Source organism: Octopus bimaculoides, unplaced genomic scaffold (assembly GCF_046866305.1).
Source record: "Octopus bimaculoides isolate indiv1 unplaced genomic scaffold, ASM4686630v1 contig119, whole genome shotgun sequence".
Taxonomy (NCBI): Eukaryota; Metazoa; Mollusca; class Cephalopoda; order Octopoda; family Octopodidae; genus Octopus; species Octopus bimaculoides.
The window spans coordinates 30,266-51,610 of NW_028315369.1; the positions used below are offsets into that span (position 1 = coordinate 30,266).

At 32.9% G+C, this 21,345-nt stretch overlaps 1 protein-coding gene and 1 long non-coding RNA gene across 8 annotated transcripts in view; one reads left to right on the forward strand and one right to left on the reverse strand.

Annotated features, from left to right (window-relative positions):
- The first annotated feature begins 3,130 nt into the window (after positions 1–3,130).
- LOC149129199 (uncharacterized) overlaps positions 3,131–21,345 on the forward strand; it is a 35,609-nt gene continuing 17,394 nt past the window's right edge. For 2 of the 7 annotated variants that reach the window (XR_016240292.1, XR_016240293.1), the window contains exons 1-2: positions 3,145–3,272; positions 8,183–11,308. Coding sequence is in view for 1 of the 7 variants with exons in the window: in XM_089346724.1 (XP_089202850.1) it covers positions 11,291–11,308 (18 nt within the window). In the remaining 6 variants the exon portion in view is untranslated. Of the gene's footprint in view, positions 3,273–8,182; positions 11,309–21,345 lie in introns of those variants that run through there. The other 5 variants (XR_016240272.1, XM_089346726.1, XR_016240273.1 and 2 more) reach the window with 5 other exon arrangements.
- On the reverse strand, positions 8,841–12,038 carry LOC149129200 (uncharacterized). Its single transcript, XR_016240296.1, has 2 exons — positions 11,820–12,038; positions 8,841–9,191 (listed from the first exon to the last, which is right to left on the reverse strand). It is a non-coding gene; the product is annotated as an uncharacterized LOC149129200 (long non-coding RNA).

The following is a 21,345-nucleotide window of genomic DNA, read 5'->3' on the forward strand; positions in this document are numbered from 1 at the left end:
CTTTTGCTTTCGGGCTTTCGCTTGGGACAGACATGGTGACCCCGCAAGAGTTCAGGGAAATTGGCGTTAGGTTCTGGCCAGAGGTTAGGTCGGTGTATCCTAAGTGGACAGTATAAATGTTGCGAGAGGACCCATGTGACAGATGAACCAAGCTTTTTAGCCCATTTCACACACCTGCTTATACCCACTGATCCACTGACTTGTACGAGTTAAGGCAGCTGGTGTATATATATATATATATACAAACATATATGCTGTGTGTAGCATCGTGTGAAAGAGGGAGGCTAGTATATATTATATAAAAAAAACTTTAAGGCGCTGCTCCAGCATGGCCGCAGTCTAATGAATGAAACAAGTAAAAGAAAGAAAGGAACATGAGAAAAAAAACCCCATACATTTCGTACGTATACCTGCGGCTAAAGACACGCAGCTAGCTTTACTGATTGAGTGTGACAAGGGACGGATTGATGTCTAGCAAGATATATTTAAACGAAGTCTATGAAAAGCATTCGACAATCCAGAATCGACCCACCCTCTCTGATCGAAGTAACCAAGTCTCGAAGGTAAATTCTTCCATTTATTGTGAGATGATGGGGGGTGGATTGGTTCGCAAAAGTTTTGCTTCGTCTCGACGTTTCCATGGAACCTTTGATTTCTTTGTAGGATGCCAAGAAGATTCCGTCCAGATTCTCTGTTGTCGGCTGAATTCCTGATTGTTGTTTTTAAGTTATTTGGGGATGTAAGGTCGGTGGAGTTGCCTCCCCTTGTCCGTCTCTGGTTTGTGTTCGATAAGCCTGGGTTCATTTCTGTGTATGTTTTTGGTTTATTTTCCTTCAGCAAGGGCTTATCCGATGCCTATTCTACGATGAACTGTGTTTCGTAGTTAATAAACAAATTGCTTTGTCTTTGCCAGCCTTGTAGCGAGTTTGTTTCTTCAGCTTCACAAGTTGTTTGCCACGGTTTAAAGACACTTTCCAAGCGTTGACCATCTCAATGTTTCTTTAATTCGTTGTAGATTTCCTCATCTATGTTCTTCAATTTTTCTTCATTGCTCAGCGCTCTAAGCTTAAGCAGTTCTATTTCTGTCTTCATGTTTTCCAAGTGTTAGTTTCTCCCATAATTGTCTTTGTTGGTCCTGTTCGTTTGGAATACGTTTAATTTGGAGTTTATGAGGCAGAATTTAACCAGTGTTCATAAATTTCTGCCTTGTGCTTGTTTTTGATCATGTTCCAGAAAGTAACCTTTCTGGCTTTAAGTTTTTCATTCTATATGTGTATAATGCGGTTTTTAGTTGCTAGTGGAGGGAGATGGGCTTCTATCTTGTGTATCATCTTTAGGTGGATTTTCAGTTAAGCAATTATTATGTAAAGAATGAAGAGTGGTGCATAATTTGGACAAATGTTGATTGAGCTGTTGCAGGGATTGTTCTTTCTCTTCTTTTCCTCTTCTTTTCCTCTTGTGTGGAGCGAGTGAGTTCATCAGTGTTGCTAATCAAAAGTCTCAAATTCGTGTTCATCTCTCTCAGTTCCTTAAGAGTCTCTTCATTCCTTAAGAGTCTCTTCATTCCTTAAGAGTCTCTGCGTCTCAAGAAGATTAAGTTTGTCCAAAGACACCTGGAAAAGGTTTAGTTTTTGAAAGCATTATATTTCGGTTGCCTAGTTCCATGAGAGTTACCTTGTCTGTTGGAATACATTTTTAGATTACTGGCGTGTACAATACATGCTCACACATGTATGTATGTATGTATATATATATATATATATATATATATATATATATATATATATATATATACATACATATGTATACATACATATATATACATACATATATATATATATATATATATATATATATATATAGGTAAGTGGTAGGTTTGCCTCGATCCTTCAGGGGTAGTCTGAAGCATCCAAGCAACCAGGGGATGTTTAAATCCGGAGGCACTCCTGGGGATCACCTGTATGGGTACCGTCATGGGAAGAGGGCGTCCAGAGGCAGGTAATATGTTGCTTAAACCGTAGTTTATGCATTTACTTGGAGGACAATCAGTAAGTTGTCATAATAGTGTTTGGAGTGTGGATATGTGTATACATATGAGTACGAACATGCACATATATGTTTGTGTGTGTATGCCCATATACATGTTTGTGTGAGTGTGTATGTATGTAGACATTATGAACACAGGAGGTGTTTCTTTCTTTTTTTTATAAATCTCCTTTTACAAAACCACTACATTATAGGGATGTCAAAAAACCGACACCGGCCCCTAAGTGATGGCCTTGAAAAATTCTGTTTTAGTCGAATGAATCGAATCCAGCACTTATTTTGGTCTGCTTTGCTGAACTGCTAGGTTATAGGAGCATAAACACCAACACCAGTTATCAAGCAGTGATGGGAGACAGACACACAGACATGAGGAGACACACACACATATATATTCGATGGGCTTCTTTCAGTTTCCATCCACCAAAACCACTCACAAGGCTTTGGTCGGCTTGAGACTATAGCAGAAGACACTTGCTCAAGGTGGCACGCAGTGAGACTGAACCCAGAACCATGTGGTTGGGAAGCAAGCCTCTTACTACACATAATATATGACAAAGATGGTGGGATAGGCTGGAAGTATAAGGTAAGTGATGACGTATGAACGGTCAAGGAGCCTTGCAAGTAAGACAGACATGTGAGCAGAAGGACAACTAGTGCGTATGACTTTTGCTTTCGGGCTTTCGCTTGGGACAGACATGGTGACCCCGCAAGAGTTCAGGGAAATTGGCGTTAGGTTCTGGCCAGAGGTTAGGTCGGTGTATCCTAAGTGGACAGTATAAATGTTGCGAGAGGACCCATGTGACAGATGAACCAAGCTTTTTAGCCCATTTCACACACCTGCTTATACCCACTGATCCACTGACTTGTACGAGTTAAGGCAGCTGGTGTATATATATATATATATACAAACATATATGCTGTGTGTAGCATCGTGTGAAAGAGGGAGGCTAGTATATATTATATAAAAAAAACTTTAAGGCGCTGCTCCAGCATGGCCGCAGTCTAATGAATGAAACAAGTAAAAGAAAGAAAGGAACATGACAAAAAAAACCCCATACATTTCGTACGTATACCTGCGGCTAAAGACACGCAGCTAGCTTTACTGATTGAGTGTGACAAGGGACGGATTGATGTCTAGCAAGATATATTTAAACGAAGTCTATGAAAAGCATTCGACAATCCAGAATCGACCCACCCTCTCTGATCGAAGTAACCAAGTCTCGAAGGTAAATTCTTCCATTTATTGTGAGATGATGGGGGGTGGATTGGTTCGCAAAAGTTTTGCTTCGTCTCGACGTTTCCATGGAACCTTTGATTTCTTTGTAGGATGCCAAGAAGATTCCGTCCAGATTCTCTGTTGTCGGCTGAATTCCTGATTGTTGTTTCTAAGTTATTTGGGGATGTAAGGTCGGTGGAGTTGCCTCCCCTTGTCCGTCTCTGGTTTGTGTTCGATAAGCCTGGGTTCATTTCTGTGTATGTTTTTGCTTTATTTTCCTTCAGCAAGGGCTTATCCGATGCCTATTCTACGATGAACTGTGTTTCGTAGTTAATAAACAAATTGCTTTGTCTTTGCCAGCCTTGTAGCGAGTTTGTTTCTTCAGCTTCACAAGTTGTTTGCCACAGTTTAAAGACACTTTCCAAGCGTTGACCATCTCAATGTTTCTTTAATTCGTTGTAGATTTCCTCATCTATGTTCTTCAATTTTTCTTCATTGCTCAGCGCTCTAAGCTTAAGCAGTTCTATTTCTGTCTTCATGTTTTCCAAGTGTTAGTTTCTCCCATAATTGTCTTTGTTGGTCCTGTTCGTTTGGAATACGTTTAATTTGGAGTTTATGAGGCAGAATTTAACCAGTGTTCATAAATTTCTGCCTTGTGCTTGTTTTTGATGATGTTCCAGAAAGTAACCTTTCTGGCTTTAAGTTTTTCATTCTATATGTGTATAATGCGGTTTTTAATTGATAGTGGAGGGGGATGGGCTTCTATCTTGTGTATCATCTTCAGGTGGATTTTCAGTTAAGCAATTATTATGTGGTAAAGAATGAAGAGTGGTGCATAATTTGGACAAATGATGATTGAGCTGTTGCAGGGATTGTTCTTTCTCTTCTTTTCCTCTTCTTTTCCTCTTGTGTGGAGCGAGTGAGTTCATCAGTGTTGCTAATCAAAAGTCTCAAATTCGTGTTCATCTCTCTCAGTTCCTTAAGAGTCTCTTCATTCCTTAAGAGTCTCTTCGTCTCAAGAAGATTAAGTTTGTCCAAAGACATCTGGAAAAGGTTTAGTTTTTGAAAGCATTATATTTCGGTTGCCTACTTCCATGAGAGTTACCTTGTCTGTTGGAATACATTTTTAGATTACTGGCGTGTACAATACATGCTCACACATGTATGTATCATCATCATCATCATCATCATCGTTTAACGTCCGCTTTCCATGCTAGCATGGGTTGGACGATTTGACTGAGGACTGGTGAAACCGGATGGCAACACCAGGCTCCAGTCTGATTTGGCAGAGTTTCTACAGCTGGATGCCCTTCCTAACGCCAACCACTCAGAGAGTGTAGTGGGTGCTTTTACGTGTCACCCGCACGAAAACGGCCACGCTCGAAATGGTGTCTTTTATGTGCCACCCGCACAAGCCAGTCCAGGGGCACTGGCAACGATCTCGCTCGAAAATCCTACAGGAGCCAGTCAGGCGGTACTGGCAACGGCCACGCTCAAAATGGTGCATCTCATGTGCCACCCGCACAAGAACCAGTCCAGGGGCACTGGCAACGATCTTACTTGGCTTGCCGGGTCTTCTCACGCACAGCCCATTTCCAAAGGTCTCGGTCCGTAGTCATCGCCTCGGTGAGGCCCAATGTACGAAGGTCTTGCCTCACCACCTCAGCCCAGGTCTTCCTGGGCCTACCTCTTCCACGGGTTCCCTCAACTGTTAGGGTGTGGCACTTTTTCACGCAGCTATCCTCCTCCATTCTCACCACATGTCCATACCAGCGCAATCGTCTCTCTTGCACGCCACAACTGATGCTTCTAATGTTCAGCTTTTCTCTCAAGATACTTACACTCTGACGGGTATTCACATTGACATTACACATCCAACGGAGCATACTGGCTTCATTCCTTGCGAGCTTACGTATGTCCTCAGCAGTTACAGCCCATGTTTCACTGCCATGTAGCATGGTTGTTCGTACGCATGCGTCATACAGTCTGCCTTTTACTCTGAGTGAGAGTCCCTTTGTCGCCAGCAGGGGTAAGAGCTCTCTAAACTTTGCCCAGGCTATTCTTATTCTAGCAGCTACACTTTCAGCGCACCCACCCCCACTACTAACTTGGTCGCCCAGATAGCGGAAGCTATCGACTACCTCTAGTTTTTCACCCTGGAATGAGATAGAAGTTGTTTCCTGTTTGTTTGCAGTCTTTATTGCACCTGAACATCTGCCACAAACAAAAACTAACTTGCTAGTTAACCTGCCTTTGATGTTGCTGCACCTCTTATGTGTCCATAGCTTGCACCGGGTACATCTTATAGAGTTACTACCTACTCCTTTTCTACATACTGAGCAGGGCCATCTACCTGAAGGGGTTTGTGTTTTATCTACCTTCCTACTTATTAGGATTTTGGTTTTAGCTAGGTTGACTCTAAGGCCCTTCAATTCTAGACCTTGCTTCCACACCTGAAACTTCTCCTCTAGTTCTGATAGTGACTCCGCAATTAGGGCAAGGTCATCAGCATAGAGGAGCTCCCAGGGGCAACCTGTCTTGAACTCCTCTGTGATTGCCTGGAGGACTATGGTAAATAATAGGGGGCTGAGGACGGAACCTTGGTGGACCCCTACCTCTACCCGGAATTCATTGCTGTACTCATTTCCAACCCTCACCTTACTGGCCGCATCTCTGTACATGGCTCGCACAGCTCTCACTAGCCATTCTTCTATCCCAAGTTTCCTCATTGACCACCAGATAAGGGATCGGGGGACCCTGTCAAAGGCTTTCTCCATGTCAACGAAAGCCAGGTACAGAGGTATGTATGTGTATATATATATATATATATATATATATATATATATATATATGTATATATATATATATATATGTATATATATATATAGGTAAGTGGTAGGTTTGCCTCGATCCTTCAGGGGTAGTCTGAAGCATCCAAGCAACCAGGGGATGTTTAAATCCGGAGGCACTCCTGGGGATCACCTGTATGGGTACCGTCATGGGAAGAGGCCGTCCAGAGGCAGGTAATATGTTGCTTAAACTGTAGTTTATGCATTTACTTGGAGGACAATCAGTAAGTTGTCATAATAGTGTTTGGAGTGTGGATATGTGTATACATATGAGTACGTACATGCACATATATGTTTGTGTGTGTATGCCCATATACATGTTTGTGTGAGTGTGTATGTATGTAGACATTATGAACACAGGAGGTGTTTCTTTCTTTTTTTTATAAATCTCCTTTTACAAAACCACTACATTATAGGGATGTCAAAAAACCGACACCGGCCCCTAAGTGATGGCCTTGAAAAATTCTGTTTTAGTCGAATGAATCGAATCCAGCACTTATTTTGGTCTGCTTTGCTGAACTGCTAGGTTATAGGAGCATAAACACCAACACCAGTTATCAAGCAGTGATGGGAGACAGACACACAGACATGAGGAGACACACACACACATATATATTCGATGGGCTTCTTTCAGTTTCCATCCACCAAAACCACTCACAAGGCTTTGGTCGGCTTGAGACTAGAGCAGAAGACACTTGCTCAAGGTGGCACGCAGTGAGACTGAACCCAGAACCATGTGGTTGGGAAGCAAGCCTCTTACTACACATAATATATGACAAAGATGGTGGGATAGGCTGGAAGTATAAGGTAAGTGATGACGTACGAACGGTCAAGGGGCCTTGCAAGTAAGACAGACATGTGAGCAGAAGGACAACTAGTGCGTATGACTTTTGCTTTCGGGCTTTCGCTTGGGACAGACATGGTGACCCCGCAAGAGTTCAGGGAAATTGGCGTTAGGTTCTGGCCAGAGGTTAGGTCGGTGTATCCTAAGTGGACAGTATAAATGTTGCGAGAGGACCCATGTGACAGATGAACCAAGCTTTTTAGTCCATTTCACACACCTGCTGTAAAGCGGTTGGCATTTGGAAGGGCATCCAGCTGTAGAAACCTTGCCAAATCAATTTGAGCGTGGTGCAGCCTCTTAGCTTGCCAGTCCTCAGTCAAACCGTCCATGGGAAGCAGAATTAAATGATGATGCTTTATTCACAATTTTATAGACTTCTCTCTCACGCTTCCCCTCTTTTTTGTTCACTTTTCCCTTCAACCAATCACATGAAGAAGGCATTACAGTCAGACGAAATAACTAGGGAATAAGACTGAGTTAAAAAGAATTCCACGTTTCACTCCCAGCCTCCCTGACTTCAGCCAATCACATGACAGCCTCACGAATGGGCTGAGTAACGGAGGAAGAAGCAGAATTATTATAAGATTGAATTTCCGTTACCAACCCGGCTGAAACTACAAATGTTGTGTTGTTTTTAGAAGTTCTCAATTAAAATCTCCCACCATACCTTAGTCACGTTCTGTTCCTAAAACTGGCTGAATGATAACTGAGTTATTCAACACAGAGCATCTCGAAATAAATGCACCACTGGGAATGATGTATATTGGCTAATACTGGGTTGGGTACACAAGAAAGTTTTAATATAGAGTTGCACATATTAGTGGATGATCAGTTTGTAATTCTGGATCATTTCCTTGTATCCAGAATAATGTGGCTCCTGGCCTTGCCCGGTTCCATGGTGGTAATGTAAAAAGCATCCTGAACACTATTTATTTATTTACTTATATATTTATTCATTTATTTATTTATGTATTTATTAATTTATATATATATATTTTTTATTTATTTATTTATATATATATATATATATATATATATTTATTTATATGGTGTGGCTCCTGGCCTTGCCCAGTTGCTCCCAAGATGTCCAGCCGATGCCAGCAGACAAAATGGATGGTAAATGAGGATAGAATTTATCTATTTTGTATTGTTATTTTGTCTTTTTCGGGATTTGTGGTTTTATTGTCTAATCTTTTTTTTTTTTTTTTTTTTTCTTTGTCTTTGCAGCTTTTCCACATAGATGTTGGTATATATAACATTATACATTACATAAATGTGTATGTGCGTGTGTGTGTACAACATGTCCATATACGCATGCATATATACACAGACTGAGAGAAGAAGAAGAGGAGAAGGGGAGTTAGCTGCCTGCTTATATTTGTACTGATGATGTTATTGAAATTACAATAATTATTATTCTTATTAATCTCCCTTCCAACATTCTTGCCTCCTGTTTTCATTTCTTCCTTATTCCTCCTCTTCCTCCCCATCATACCACAACCTCTGACCCCTTGCTGCTTCTCCTTAACCATTTATAGACACGCTCGTGCACATAGACGTCATCTGCCAAATTTCTTTTCTGCTGTGGTGGCGGCAGTGCTGGTGTTGTCCTTTTCTCTCACTATCAGCTTGGTGTAATAATATTTTTCCTTCATAAATGGTAGCTGACCGCACCATACAGTAAGGTTTTAGCAAAGTTGTATTGGAATAATGGGGCTGGGGAGCGGGACATCTTTAAAAATGTGTGTGTGCATGCGTCTTTCTGTAAAAATATATACAAGTTGAGGGGGGGGGGGCCAAAGGTCATGTGCCAAGATTAAGACTAATATCTCTATTGCACATTTCAAAAACAACCCATTTATATTTAATTAGAAAGCAAAACAAATTAGCAAATGTCTGTAGCTTTTATTCTTCGTTGCATTGTTGTGTGAGGAATATCAACTCCCTGTGACAATGTGTGCACGAATTTCTTTGGACTTTTTTTCTTTTTAAAGCCTCTTTCTGACAGAGACATCTCGGTGGTGAGGGGTCCACTTTGCTATGTGTTGGGCACACCGTATTGCATGAACTTCTCGGACAAATTGACCGGCCGTTGTATGCGATGTTGCTTTTTCTCACGATGCTTTTGGTTGGAGATGTCCACAACTGTTCTGTTCTGTTTTGTTGCACCATCGCAACCAGACTGAAAAACAAGTCCAATGTGCTCCGGAATTGTCAAAGACGTGTTTCAGTTTTTCTAAAATGGAGTGAAATAAAATAATAATAATAATGATTTCTTGTTACTCTTATCAAACTCATTGGGCCCCAGGTTAAGCTAAACTCTCCTTATTCTCCCCACCAAAGTGAGGGAGTTTGTGTGTGCTCAATGTTTTCCCATTAGATAGTCTGGTAGGTCTGTTGTCCCTTCATTTAGTTCCTTAGCCATCATAACTGCCCCCGTTTCTCTCTCTCTCTCTCTCTCTCTGCCTCTTCAGTATGTATGTGTTGGGGGAGTCTGTAATGTCGTCATGGTTACTGTTTTTTTTTTTTCGTTTGTTTTTTCACCACCACAGCTTTACTATTAACAATATTTCAGTCGCATTTTTAAATCTGATAATTTCAGGGCAGGAAACTCATGATTGTCACCTCATCCCTCCCTCCCTCCTTATTTCTAATATCTTTCTAAATTCTGTTGCTACAACTACTTTGACGACGACGACCACCACCCACAAGTACTGCTACTACTACTACTACTGTCATGTCTCTGAATCGGCAGAGCGTCAGACAAAAGGTGCTTTATGGGTAGGTAAGTCTGTTTCCCTTGCTAGCTTTGAATCTGTCAAAATACAGGATGGGCCCAAAGTCACACACTGAGACCCCCCTCTCCCCCATATTTCAAAAACAGCACTTTATGGTTAATTACAACACAAAACTAATTAGGAAATGTCAACATCCTGATTACAAGGGTTCGAAACATTCACCATTTGCAGATTTTTTTATTGTTTGTTGTACAAGGAACAGAATTTCCTGCAGACATCTTTGCACTTTTCTTTAGCACAGGTAGGGGAGGGGGCAACCATTGGTATTTGTCCTGCACACTGCATGTTGCATGGACTCTTTGCACTAATCAGGCACAGGCTGTGTGGTAAAGAAGCTTGCTTTCCAACCACATGGTTCCTGGTTCAGTCCCACTGTGTGGCACTTTAAATAAGTGTCCACTAAGCCTCGGGCCAACCAAAGCCTTGCGAGTGGATTTGGTTGACAGAAACTGAAAGAAGCCCGTCGTGTGTATATATATATATATATGTGTGTATGTACATGTGAGTGTATCTGTCTGTCCCTGCCACCATTGTTTGATAGCCGATGGTGTGTTTACGTCCCCCGTAACTTAGCAGTTTGGCAAAAGAGATAGAATAAGTACTAGGCTTAGAAAAAATAATTCCTAGAGTCAATTTGTTCGACTGAGAGGCAGTGCTCCAGCATGGCTGCAGTCATGCGACTGAAACAAATAAAACAATAATCGACCAACAGTGTTTCAATGTTACACAAAATAATAATGATGATTAATAGTAGTATAAGATGTTATATTTTCGTGTGTGACTTTTGGCCCACCCTGTACCCAGAAATATGACCACCACCACAAAAAATAATAATTTTTTTTGCTATTGAAGTATCGAACGGGGTAGACAACTCTAGATATGTTTTGCTCTTATTTGACCTCCGTGAATTACAGCTTGTTTTTGCCAGATGGTAAGATGCATCTGTATACACACACATATACATACATGCTGCTGCATACAGATAGAGAGATTTGTAAGCCTAATACTTATTCTCTTTTGCCGAAACCACTAAGTTACGGGGACGTAAACACACCAGCATCGATTGTCAAGCGATGGTGGGGGGACAAACACAGACACACAAACACACCTACATATTTTGAGGGAGGGGACTAGTCGATTATGTTGACCCCCTAGCGTTTTAATTACCCTAACCCTTATAGGTTGAAAGGAACAGTCGACATCGGCGGAATTTGAACTCAGAACGTAAAGACGGACTGAACACCGTTAAGCACTTTCTCCGGCGTGCTAACGATTCTGCCTTTAAAAATAATAATAATGTTCGTAATCCTTTCAATTATACGCATGGGCGGGGGTAGTTAATTACATTGACCCCTCAATGTTCGTCTTTTAATTAATAATCGGTCCCAGAAGGATCTTAGAAGCTAAAACACATTCGTCCAGCGAAATAAAGATTCTGATCGCAGAGAAACAAAGGGAAGTAACTCGGAGAAGCCAGAGTAAAATAGAGACGTTACAGATAGATGGCGCTGGTGTTTGTTGTTGGTTTGTCATAGCAATGGCGGTGAAGATGGCGGTAGGAACTCGTTAAAATTACTCTTTTCCTTGTTTCAGTCTTTTGACTGCGTCCAAGCTGGAGCACCGCCTTTATAGTCGGTCAAATCGACCGCAGGACTTACTCTTTGTAAGCCTGGTACTTATTCTATCGGTCTCTTTTGCCGAAACCGCTAATTTACGTTGACGTAAACACACCAGCATCGGTTGTCAAGCGATGTTGGGAGGTGGGGACAAACAGACACACAAACATATACACACACATACATATATACAACGGGCTTCTTTCAGTTTCCGCCTACCAAATCCACTCCTTACGGTCTTTATTTCTTTCTCTGTCTTATTTCTTTGACCGGTTTCAGTCAGTATTTGTATCCGCCATCACTTGTTTACAACCCCAGGACCAGACATTTTCTTTTCTTTTCGATAATTTATTAAGTTTGATTCGTTCGACGAAAACCGTTCACAGGGAACACGTCTGTGGAATGCACAGCCACTTAAACATTAATTTCACCGTGCCCCAGTCCACTTACCTGGCAAAAATCACTTACACCTGTAATTCAAAGGGACCGGCCTTGTCACATTGTATTTCTTTGTAAATTACGTGAAGAAGACGTGTCTGCGGAGTACTGAGCCACTTGCATGCTAATTTTCTGTTGATTGAATTGTAATCGATATGTCACTTTCGCTTCATACTGTTTTATTGACCTTGAAAAATAAAGCTGACAAATATATACACATACATTACTGGATTCATAATATATACACACAAGCACATACATTACTAGATTCATAATATATACATACATAACTCGATTCATAATATATGCACACACGTTACTCGATTCATAATATGTACACACACCTTACTAGATTGATAATATATACACATACATACATTACTCGATTCATAATATATACACACAAGCACATACATAACTCGATTCATAATATATGCACACACCTTACTAGATTCATAATATATACATACAAGCACATACATTACTCGATTCATAATATATACACATACATACATTACTCGATTCATAATATGTACACACACATTACTAGATTCATAATATATACACACACACATTACTCGATTCATAATATATACACATACATACATTACTCCATTCATAATACACACACACCTTACTAGATTCATAATATACATACACTACTAGATTCATTATATATACACACACACACATTACTACATTCATAATATATACACACACACACATTACTACATTCATAATATATACACACACCTTACTAGATTCATAATATATACACACACACACATTACTCGATTCATAATATATACACACACACATTACTAGATTCATAATATATACACACACACATTACTTGATTCATAATATATACACACACATTATTCGATTCATAATATATACACATACATTACTCGATTCATAATATATACACACACATAGATCACTAGGTTCATAATATACACACATTACTACTTGATTCATAATATATACACACAAGCACACACATTACTCGATTCATAATATATACACACACATTACTCGATTCATAATATATACACACACATTACTTGACTCATAATATATACACACACACTACTTGACTCATAATATATACACACACACATTACTCGATTCATAATATATACACATATATTACGCTATTCATAATATATACACATACATTACTCGATTCATAACATATACACATACATTACTCGATTCATAATATATACACATACAAACATTACTTGATTCATAATATATACACACACATTACTCGATTCATAATATATACACACACATTACTCGATTCATAATATATACACACAGCTTACTCGATTCATAATATATACACATACATACATTACTCAATTCATAATATATACACACACATTACTTGACTCATAATATATACACACACACTACTTGACTCATAATATATACACACACACATTACTCGATTCATAATATATACACATATATTACGCTATTCATAATATATACACATACATTACTCGATTCATAACATATACACATACATTACTCGATTCATAATATATACACATACAAACATTACTTGATTCATAATATATACACACACATTACTCGATTCATAATATATACACATACATAGATCACTAGGTTCATAATATACACACATTACTACTTGATTCATAATATATACACATACATTACTAGACATTGTAGACACTAAATTATCATACTTAAATGTTGTAGAAACTAAATATATAGAATGTAATCATATTTAGACATTGTAGACACTAAATTATCATACTTAAATATTGTAGAAACTAAATATATAGAATGTAATCATATTTAAACATTGTAGACACTAAATTATCATACTTGAATGTTGTAGAAACTAAATATATAGAATGTAATCATATTTAAACATTGTAGACACTAAATTATCATACTTGAATGTTGTAGAAACTAAATATATAGAATGTAATCATATTTAAACATTGTAGACACTAAATTATCATACTTGAATGTTGTAGAAACTAAATATATAGAATGTAATCATATTTAAACATTGTAGACACTAAATTATCATACTTGAATGTTGTAGAAACTAAATATATAGAATGTAATCATATTTAAACATTGTAGACACTAAATTATCATACTTGAATGTTGTAGAAACTAAATATATAGAATGTAATCATATTTAAACATTGTAGACACTAAATTATCATACTTGAATGTTGTAGAAACTAAATATATAGAATGTAATCATATTTAAACATTGTAGACACTAAATTATCATACTTGAATGTTGTACAAACTAAATATATAGAATGTAATCATATTTAAACATTGTAGACACTAAATTATCATACTTGAATGTTGTAGAAACTAAATATATAGAATGTAATCATATTTAAACATTGTAGACACTAAATTATCATACTTGAATGTTGTAGAAACTAAATATATAGAATGTAATCATATTTAAACATTGTAGACACTAAATTATCATACTTGAATGTTGTAGAAACTAAATATATAGAATGTAATCATATTTAAACATTGTAGACACTAAATTATCATACTTGAATGTTGTAGAAACTAAATATATAGAATGTAATCATATTTAAACATTGTAGACACTAAATTATCATACTTGAATGTTGTAGAAACTAAATATATGGAATGTAATCATATTTAAACATTGTAGACACTAAATTATCATACTTGAATGTTGTAGAAACTAAATATATAGAATGTAATCATATTTAAACATTGTAGACACTAAATTATCATACTTGAATGTTGTAGAAACTAAATATATAGAATGTAATCATATTTAAACATTGTAGACACTAAATTATCATACTTGAATGTTGTAGAAACTAAATATATAGAATGTAATCATATTTAAACATTGTAGACACTAAATTATCATACTTGAATGTTGTAGAAACTAAATATATAGAATGTAATCATATTTAAACATTGTAGACACTAAATTATCATACTTGAATGTTGTACAAACTAAATATATAGAATGTAATCATATTTAAACATTGTAGACACTAAATTATCATACTTGAATGTTGTACAAACTAAATATATAGAATGTAATCATATTTAAACATTGTAGACACTAAATTATCATACTTGAATGTTGTAGAAACTAAATATATAGAATGTAATCATATTTAAACATTGTAGACACTAAATTATCATACTTGAATGTTGTAGAAACTAAATATATAGAATGTAATCATATTTAAACATTGTAGACACTAAATTATCATACTTGAATGTTGTAGAAACTAAATATATAGAATGTAATCATATTTAAACATTGTAGACACTAAATTATCATACTTGAATGTTGTAGAAACTAAATATATAGAATGTAATCATATTTAAACATTGTAGACACTAAATTATCATACTTGAATGTTGTAGAAACTAAATATATAGAATGTAATCATATTTAAACATTGTAGACACTAAATTATCATACTTGAATGTTGTACAAACTAAATATATAGAATGTAATCATATTTAAACATTGTAGACACTAAATTATCATACTTGAATGTTGTAGAAACTAAATTATCATACTTGAATGTTGTAGAAACTAAATATATAGAATGTAATCATATTTAAACATTGTAGACACTAAATTATCATACTTGAATGTTGTAGAAACTAAATATATAGAATGTAATCATATTTAAACATTGTAGACACTAAATTATCATACTTGAATGTTGTAGAAACTAAATATATAGAATGTAATCATATTTAAACATTGTAGACACTAAATTATCATACTTGAATGTTGTAGAAACTAAATATATAGAATGTAATCATATTTAAACATTGTAGACACTAAATTATCATACTTGAATGTTGTAGAAACTAAATATATAGAATGTAATCATATTTAAACATTGTAGACACTAAATTATCATACTTGAATGTTGTAGAAACTAAATATATAGAATGTAATCATATTTAAACATTGTAGACACTAAATTATCATACTTGAATGTTGTAGAAACTAAATATATAGAATGTAATCATATTTAAACATTGTAGACACTAAATTATCATACTTGAATGTTGTAGAAACTAAATATATAGAATGTAATCATATTTAAACATTGTAGACACTAAATTATCATACTTGAATGTTGTAGAAACTAAATATATAGAATGTAATCATATTTAAACATTGTAGACACTAAATTATCATACTTGAATGTTGTAGAAACTAAATATATAGAATGTAATCATATTTAAACATTGTAGACACTAAATTATCATACTTGAATGTTGTACAAACTAAATATATAGAATGTAATCATATTTAAACATTGTAGACACTAAATTATCATACTTGAATGTTGTAGAAACTAAATATATAGAATGTAATCATATTTAAACATTGTAGACACTAAATTATCATACTTGAATGTTGTAGAAACTAAATATATAGAATGTAATCATATTTAAACATTGTAGACACTAAATTATCATACTTGAATGTTGTACAAACTAAATATATAGAATGTAATCATATTTAAACATTGTAGACACTAAATTATCATACTTGAATGTTGTACAAACTAAATATATAGAATGTAATCATATTTAAACATTGTAGACACTAAATTATCATACTTGAATGTTGTAGAAACTAAATATATAGAATGTAATCATATTTAAACATTGTAGACACTAAATTATCATACTTGAATGTTGTAAAAACTAAATATATAGAATGTAATCATATTTAAACATTGTAGACACTAAATTATCATACTTGAATGTTGTACGAACTAAATATATAGAATGTAATCATATTTAAACATTGTAGACACTAAATTATCATACTTGAATGTTGTAGAAACTAAATATATAGAATGTAATCATATTTAAACATTGTAGACACTAAATTATCATACTTGAATGTTGTAGAAACTAAATATATAGAATGTAATCATATTTAAACATTGTAGACACTAAATTATCATACTTGAATGTTGTAGAAACTAAATATATAGAATGTAATCATATTTAAACATTGTAGACACTAAATTATCGTACTTGAATGTTGTAGAGACTAAATATATAGAATGTAATCATATTTAAACATTGTAGACACTAAATTATCATACTTGAATGTTGTAGAAACTAAATATATAGAATGTAATCATATTTAAACATTGTAGACACTACATTATCATACTTGAATGTTGTAGAAACTAAATATATAGAATGTAATCATATTTAAACATTGTAGACACTAAATTATCATACTTGAATGTTGTACAAACTAAATATATAGAATGTAATCATATTTAAACATTGTAGACACTAAATTATCATACTTGAATGTTGTAGAAACTAAATATATAGAATGTAATCATATTTAAACATTGTAGACACTAAATTATCATACTTGAATGTTGTAGAAACTAAATATATAGAATGTAATCATATTTAAACATTGTAGACACTAAATTATCATACTTGAATGTTGTAGAAACTAAATATATAGAATGTAATCATATTTAAACATTGTAGACACTAAATTATCATACTTGAATGTTGTAGAAACTAAATATATAGAATGTAATCATATTTAAACATTGTAGACACTAAATTATCATACTTGAATGTTGTAAAAACTAAATATATAGAATGTAATCATATTTAAACATTGTACACACTAAATTATCATACTTGAATGTTGTACGAACTAAATATATAGAATGTAATCATATTTAAACATTGTAGACACTAAATTATCATACTTGAATGTTGTAGAAACTAAATATATAGAATGTAATCATATTTAAACATTGTAGACACTAAATTATCATACTTGAATGTTGTAGAAACTAAATATATAGAATGTAATCATATTTAAACATTGTAGACACTAAATTATCATACTTGAATGTTGTAGAAACTAAATATATAGAATGTAATCATATTTAAACATTGTAGACACTAAATTATCGTACTTGAATGTTGTAGAAACTAAATATATAGAATGTAATCATATTTAAACATTGTAGACACTAAATTATCATACTTGAATGTTGTAGAAACTAAATATATAGAATGTAATCATATTTAAACATTGTAGACACTAAATTATCATACTTGAATGTTGTACAAACTAAATATATAGAATGTAATCATATTTAAACATTGTAGACACTAAATTATCATACTTGAATGTTGTAGAAACTAAATATATAGAATGTAATCATATTTAAACATTGTAGACACTAAATTATCATACTTGAATGTTGTACAAACTAAATATATAGAATGTAATCATATTTAAACATTGTAGACACTAAATTATCATACTTGAATGTTGTAGAAACTAAATATATAGAATGTAATCATATTTAAACATTGTAGACACTAAATTATCATACTTGAATGTTGTACAAACTAAATATATAGAATGTAATCATATTTAAACATTGTAGACACTAAATTATCATACTTGAATGTTGTAGAAACTAAATATATAGAATGTAATCATATTTAAACATTGTAGACACTAAATTATCATACTTGAATGTTGTAGAAACTAAATATATAGAATGTAATCATATTTAAACATTGTAGACACTAAATTATCATACTTGAATGTTGTAGAAACTAAATATATAGAATGTAATCATATTTAAACATTGTAGACACTAAATTATCATACTTGAATGTTGTAGAAACTAAATATATAGAATGTAATCATATTTAAACATTGTAGACACTAAATTATCATACTTGAATGTTGTAGAAACTAAATATATAGAATGTAATCATATTTAAACATTGTAGACACTAAATTATCATACTTGAATGTTGTACAAACTAAATATATAGAATGTAATCATATTTAAACATTGTAGACACTAAATTATCATACTTGAATGTTGTAGAAACTAAATATATAGAATGTAATCATATTTAAACATTGTAGACACTAAATTATCATACTTGAATGTTGTAGAAACTAAATATATAGAATGTAATCATATTTAAACATTGTAGACACTAAATTATCATACTTGAATGTTGTACAAACTAAATATATAGAATGTAATCATATTTAAACATTGTAGACACTAAATTATCATACTTGAATGTTGTACAAACTAAATATATAGAATGTAATCATATTTAAACATTGTAGACACTAAATTATCATACTTGAATGTTGTAGAAACTAAATATATAGAATGTAATCATATTTAAACATTGTAGACACTAAATTATCATACTTGAATGTTGTAAAAACTAAATATATAGAATGTAATCATATTTAAACATTGTAGACACTAAATTATCATACTTGAATGTTGTACGAACTAAATATATAGAATGTAATCATATTTAAACATTGTAGACACTAAATTATCATACTTGAATGTTGTAGAAACTAAATATATAGAATGTAATCATATTTAAACATTGTAGACACTAAATTATCATACTTGAATGTTGTAGAAACTAAATATATAGAATGTAATCATATTTAAACATTGTAGACACTAAATTATCGTACTTGAATGTTGTAGAAACTAAATATATAGAATGTAATCATATTTAAACATTGTAGACACTAAATTATCATACTTGAATGTTGTAGAAACTAAATATATAGAATGTAATCATATTTAAACATTGTAGACACTACATTATCATACTTGAATGTTGTAGAAACTAAATATATAGAATGTAATCATATTTAAACATTGTAGACACTAAATTATCATACTTGAATGTTGTACAAACTAAATATATAGAATGTAATCATATTTAAACATTGTAGACACTAAATTATCATACTTGAATGTTGTAGAAACTAAATATATAGAATGTAATCATATTTAAACATTGTAGACACTAAATTATCATACTTGAATGTTGTAGAAACTAAATATATAGAATGTAATCATATTTAAACATTGTAGACACTAAATTATCATACTTGAATGTTGTAGAAACTAAATATATAGAATGTAATCATATTTAAACATTGTAGACACTAAATTATCATACTTGAATGTTGTAGAAACTAAATATATAGAATGTAATCATATTTAAACATTGTAGACACTAAATTATCATACTTGAATGTTGTAAAAACTAAATATATAGAATGTAATCATATTTAAACATTGTAGACACTAAATTATCATACTTGAATGTTGTACGAACTAAATATATAGAATGTAATCATATTTAAACATTGTAGACACTAAATTATCATACTTGAATGTTGTAGAAACTAAATATATAGAATGTAATCATATTTAAACATTGTAGACACTAAATTATCATACTTGAATGTTGTAGAAACTAAATATATAGAATGTAATCATATTTAAACATTGTAGACACTAAATTATCATACTTGAATGTTGTAGAAACTAAATATATAAATGTAATCATATTTAAACATTGTAGACACTAAATTATCATACTTGAATGTTGTAGAAACTAAATATATAGAATGTAATCATATTTAAACATTGTAGACACTAAATTATCATACTTGAATGTTGTAGAAACTAAATATATAGAATGTAATCATATTTAAACATTGTAGACACTAAATTATCATACTTGAATGTTGTAGAAACTAAATATATAGAATGTAATCATATTTAAACATTGTAGACACTAAATTATCATACTTGAATGTTGTAGAAACTAAATATATAGAATGTAATCATATTTAAACATTGTAGACACTAAATTATCATACTTGAATGTTGTAGAAACTAAATATATAGAATGTAATCATATTTAAACATTGTAGACACTAAATTATCATACTTGAATGTTGTAGAAAACTAAATATATAGAATGTAATCATATTTAAACATTGTAGACACTAAATTATCATACTTGAATGTTGTAGAAACTAAATATATAGAATGTAATCATATTTAAACATTGTAGACACTAAATTATCATACTTGAATGTTGTAGAAACTAAATATATAGAATGTAATCATATTTATACATTGTAGACACTAAATTATCATACTTGAATGTTGTAGAAACTAAATATATAGAATGTAATCATATTTAAACATTGTAGACACTAAATTATCATACTTGAATGTTGTAGAAACTAAATATATAGAATGTAATCATATTTAAACATTGTAGACACTAAATTATCATACTTGAATGTTGTAGAAACTAAATATATAGAATGTAATCATATTTAAACATTGTAGACACTAAATTATCATACTTGAATGTTGTACAAACTAAATATATAGAATGTAATCATATTTAAACATTGTAGACACTAAATTATCATACTTGAATGTTGTAGAAACTAAATATATAGAATGTAATCATATTTAAACATTGTAGACACTAAATTATCATACTTGAATGTTGTAGAAACTAAATATATAGAATGTAATCATATTTAAACATTGTAGACACTAAATTATCATACTTGAATGTTGTAGAAACTAAATATATAGAATGTAATCATATTTAA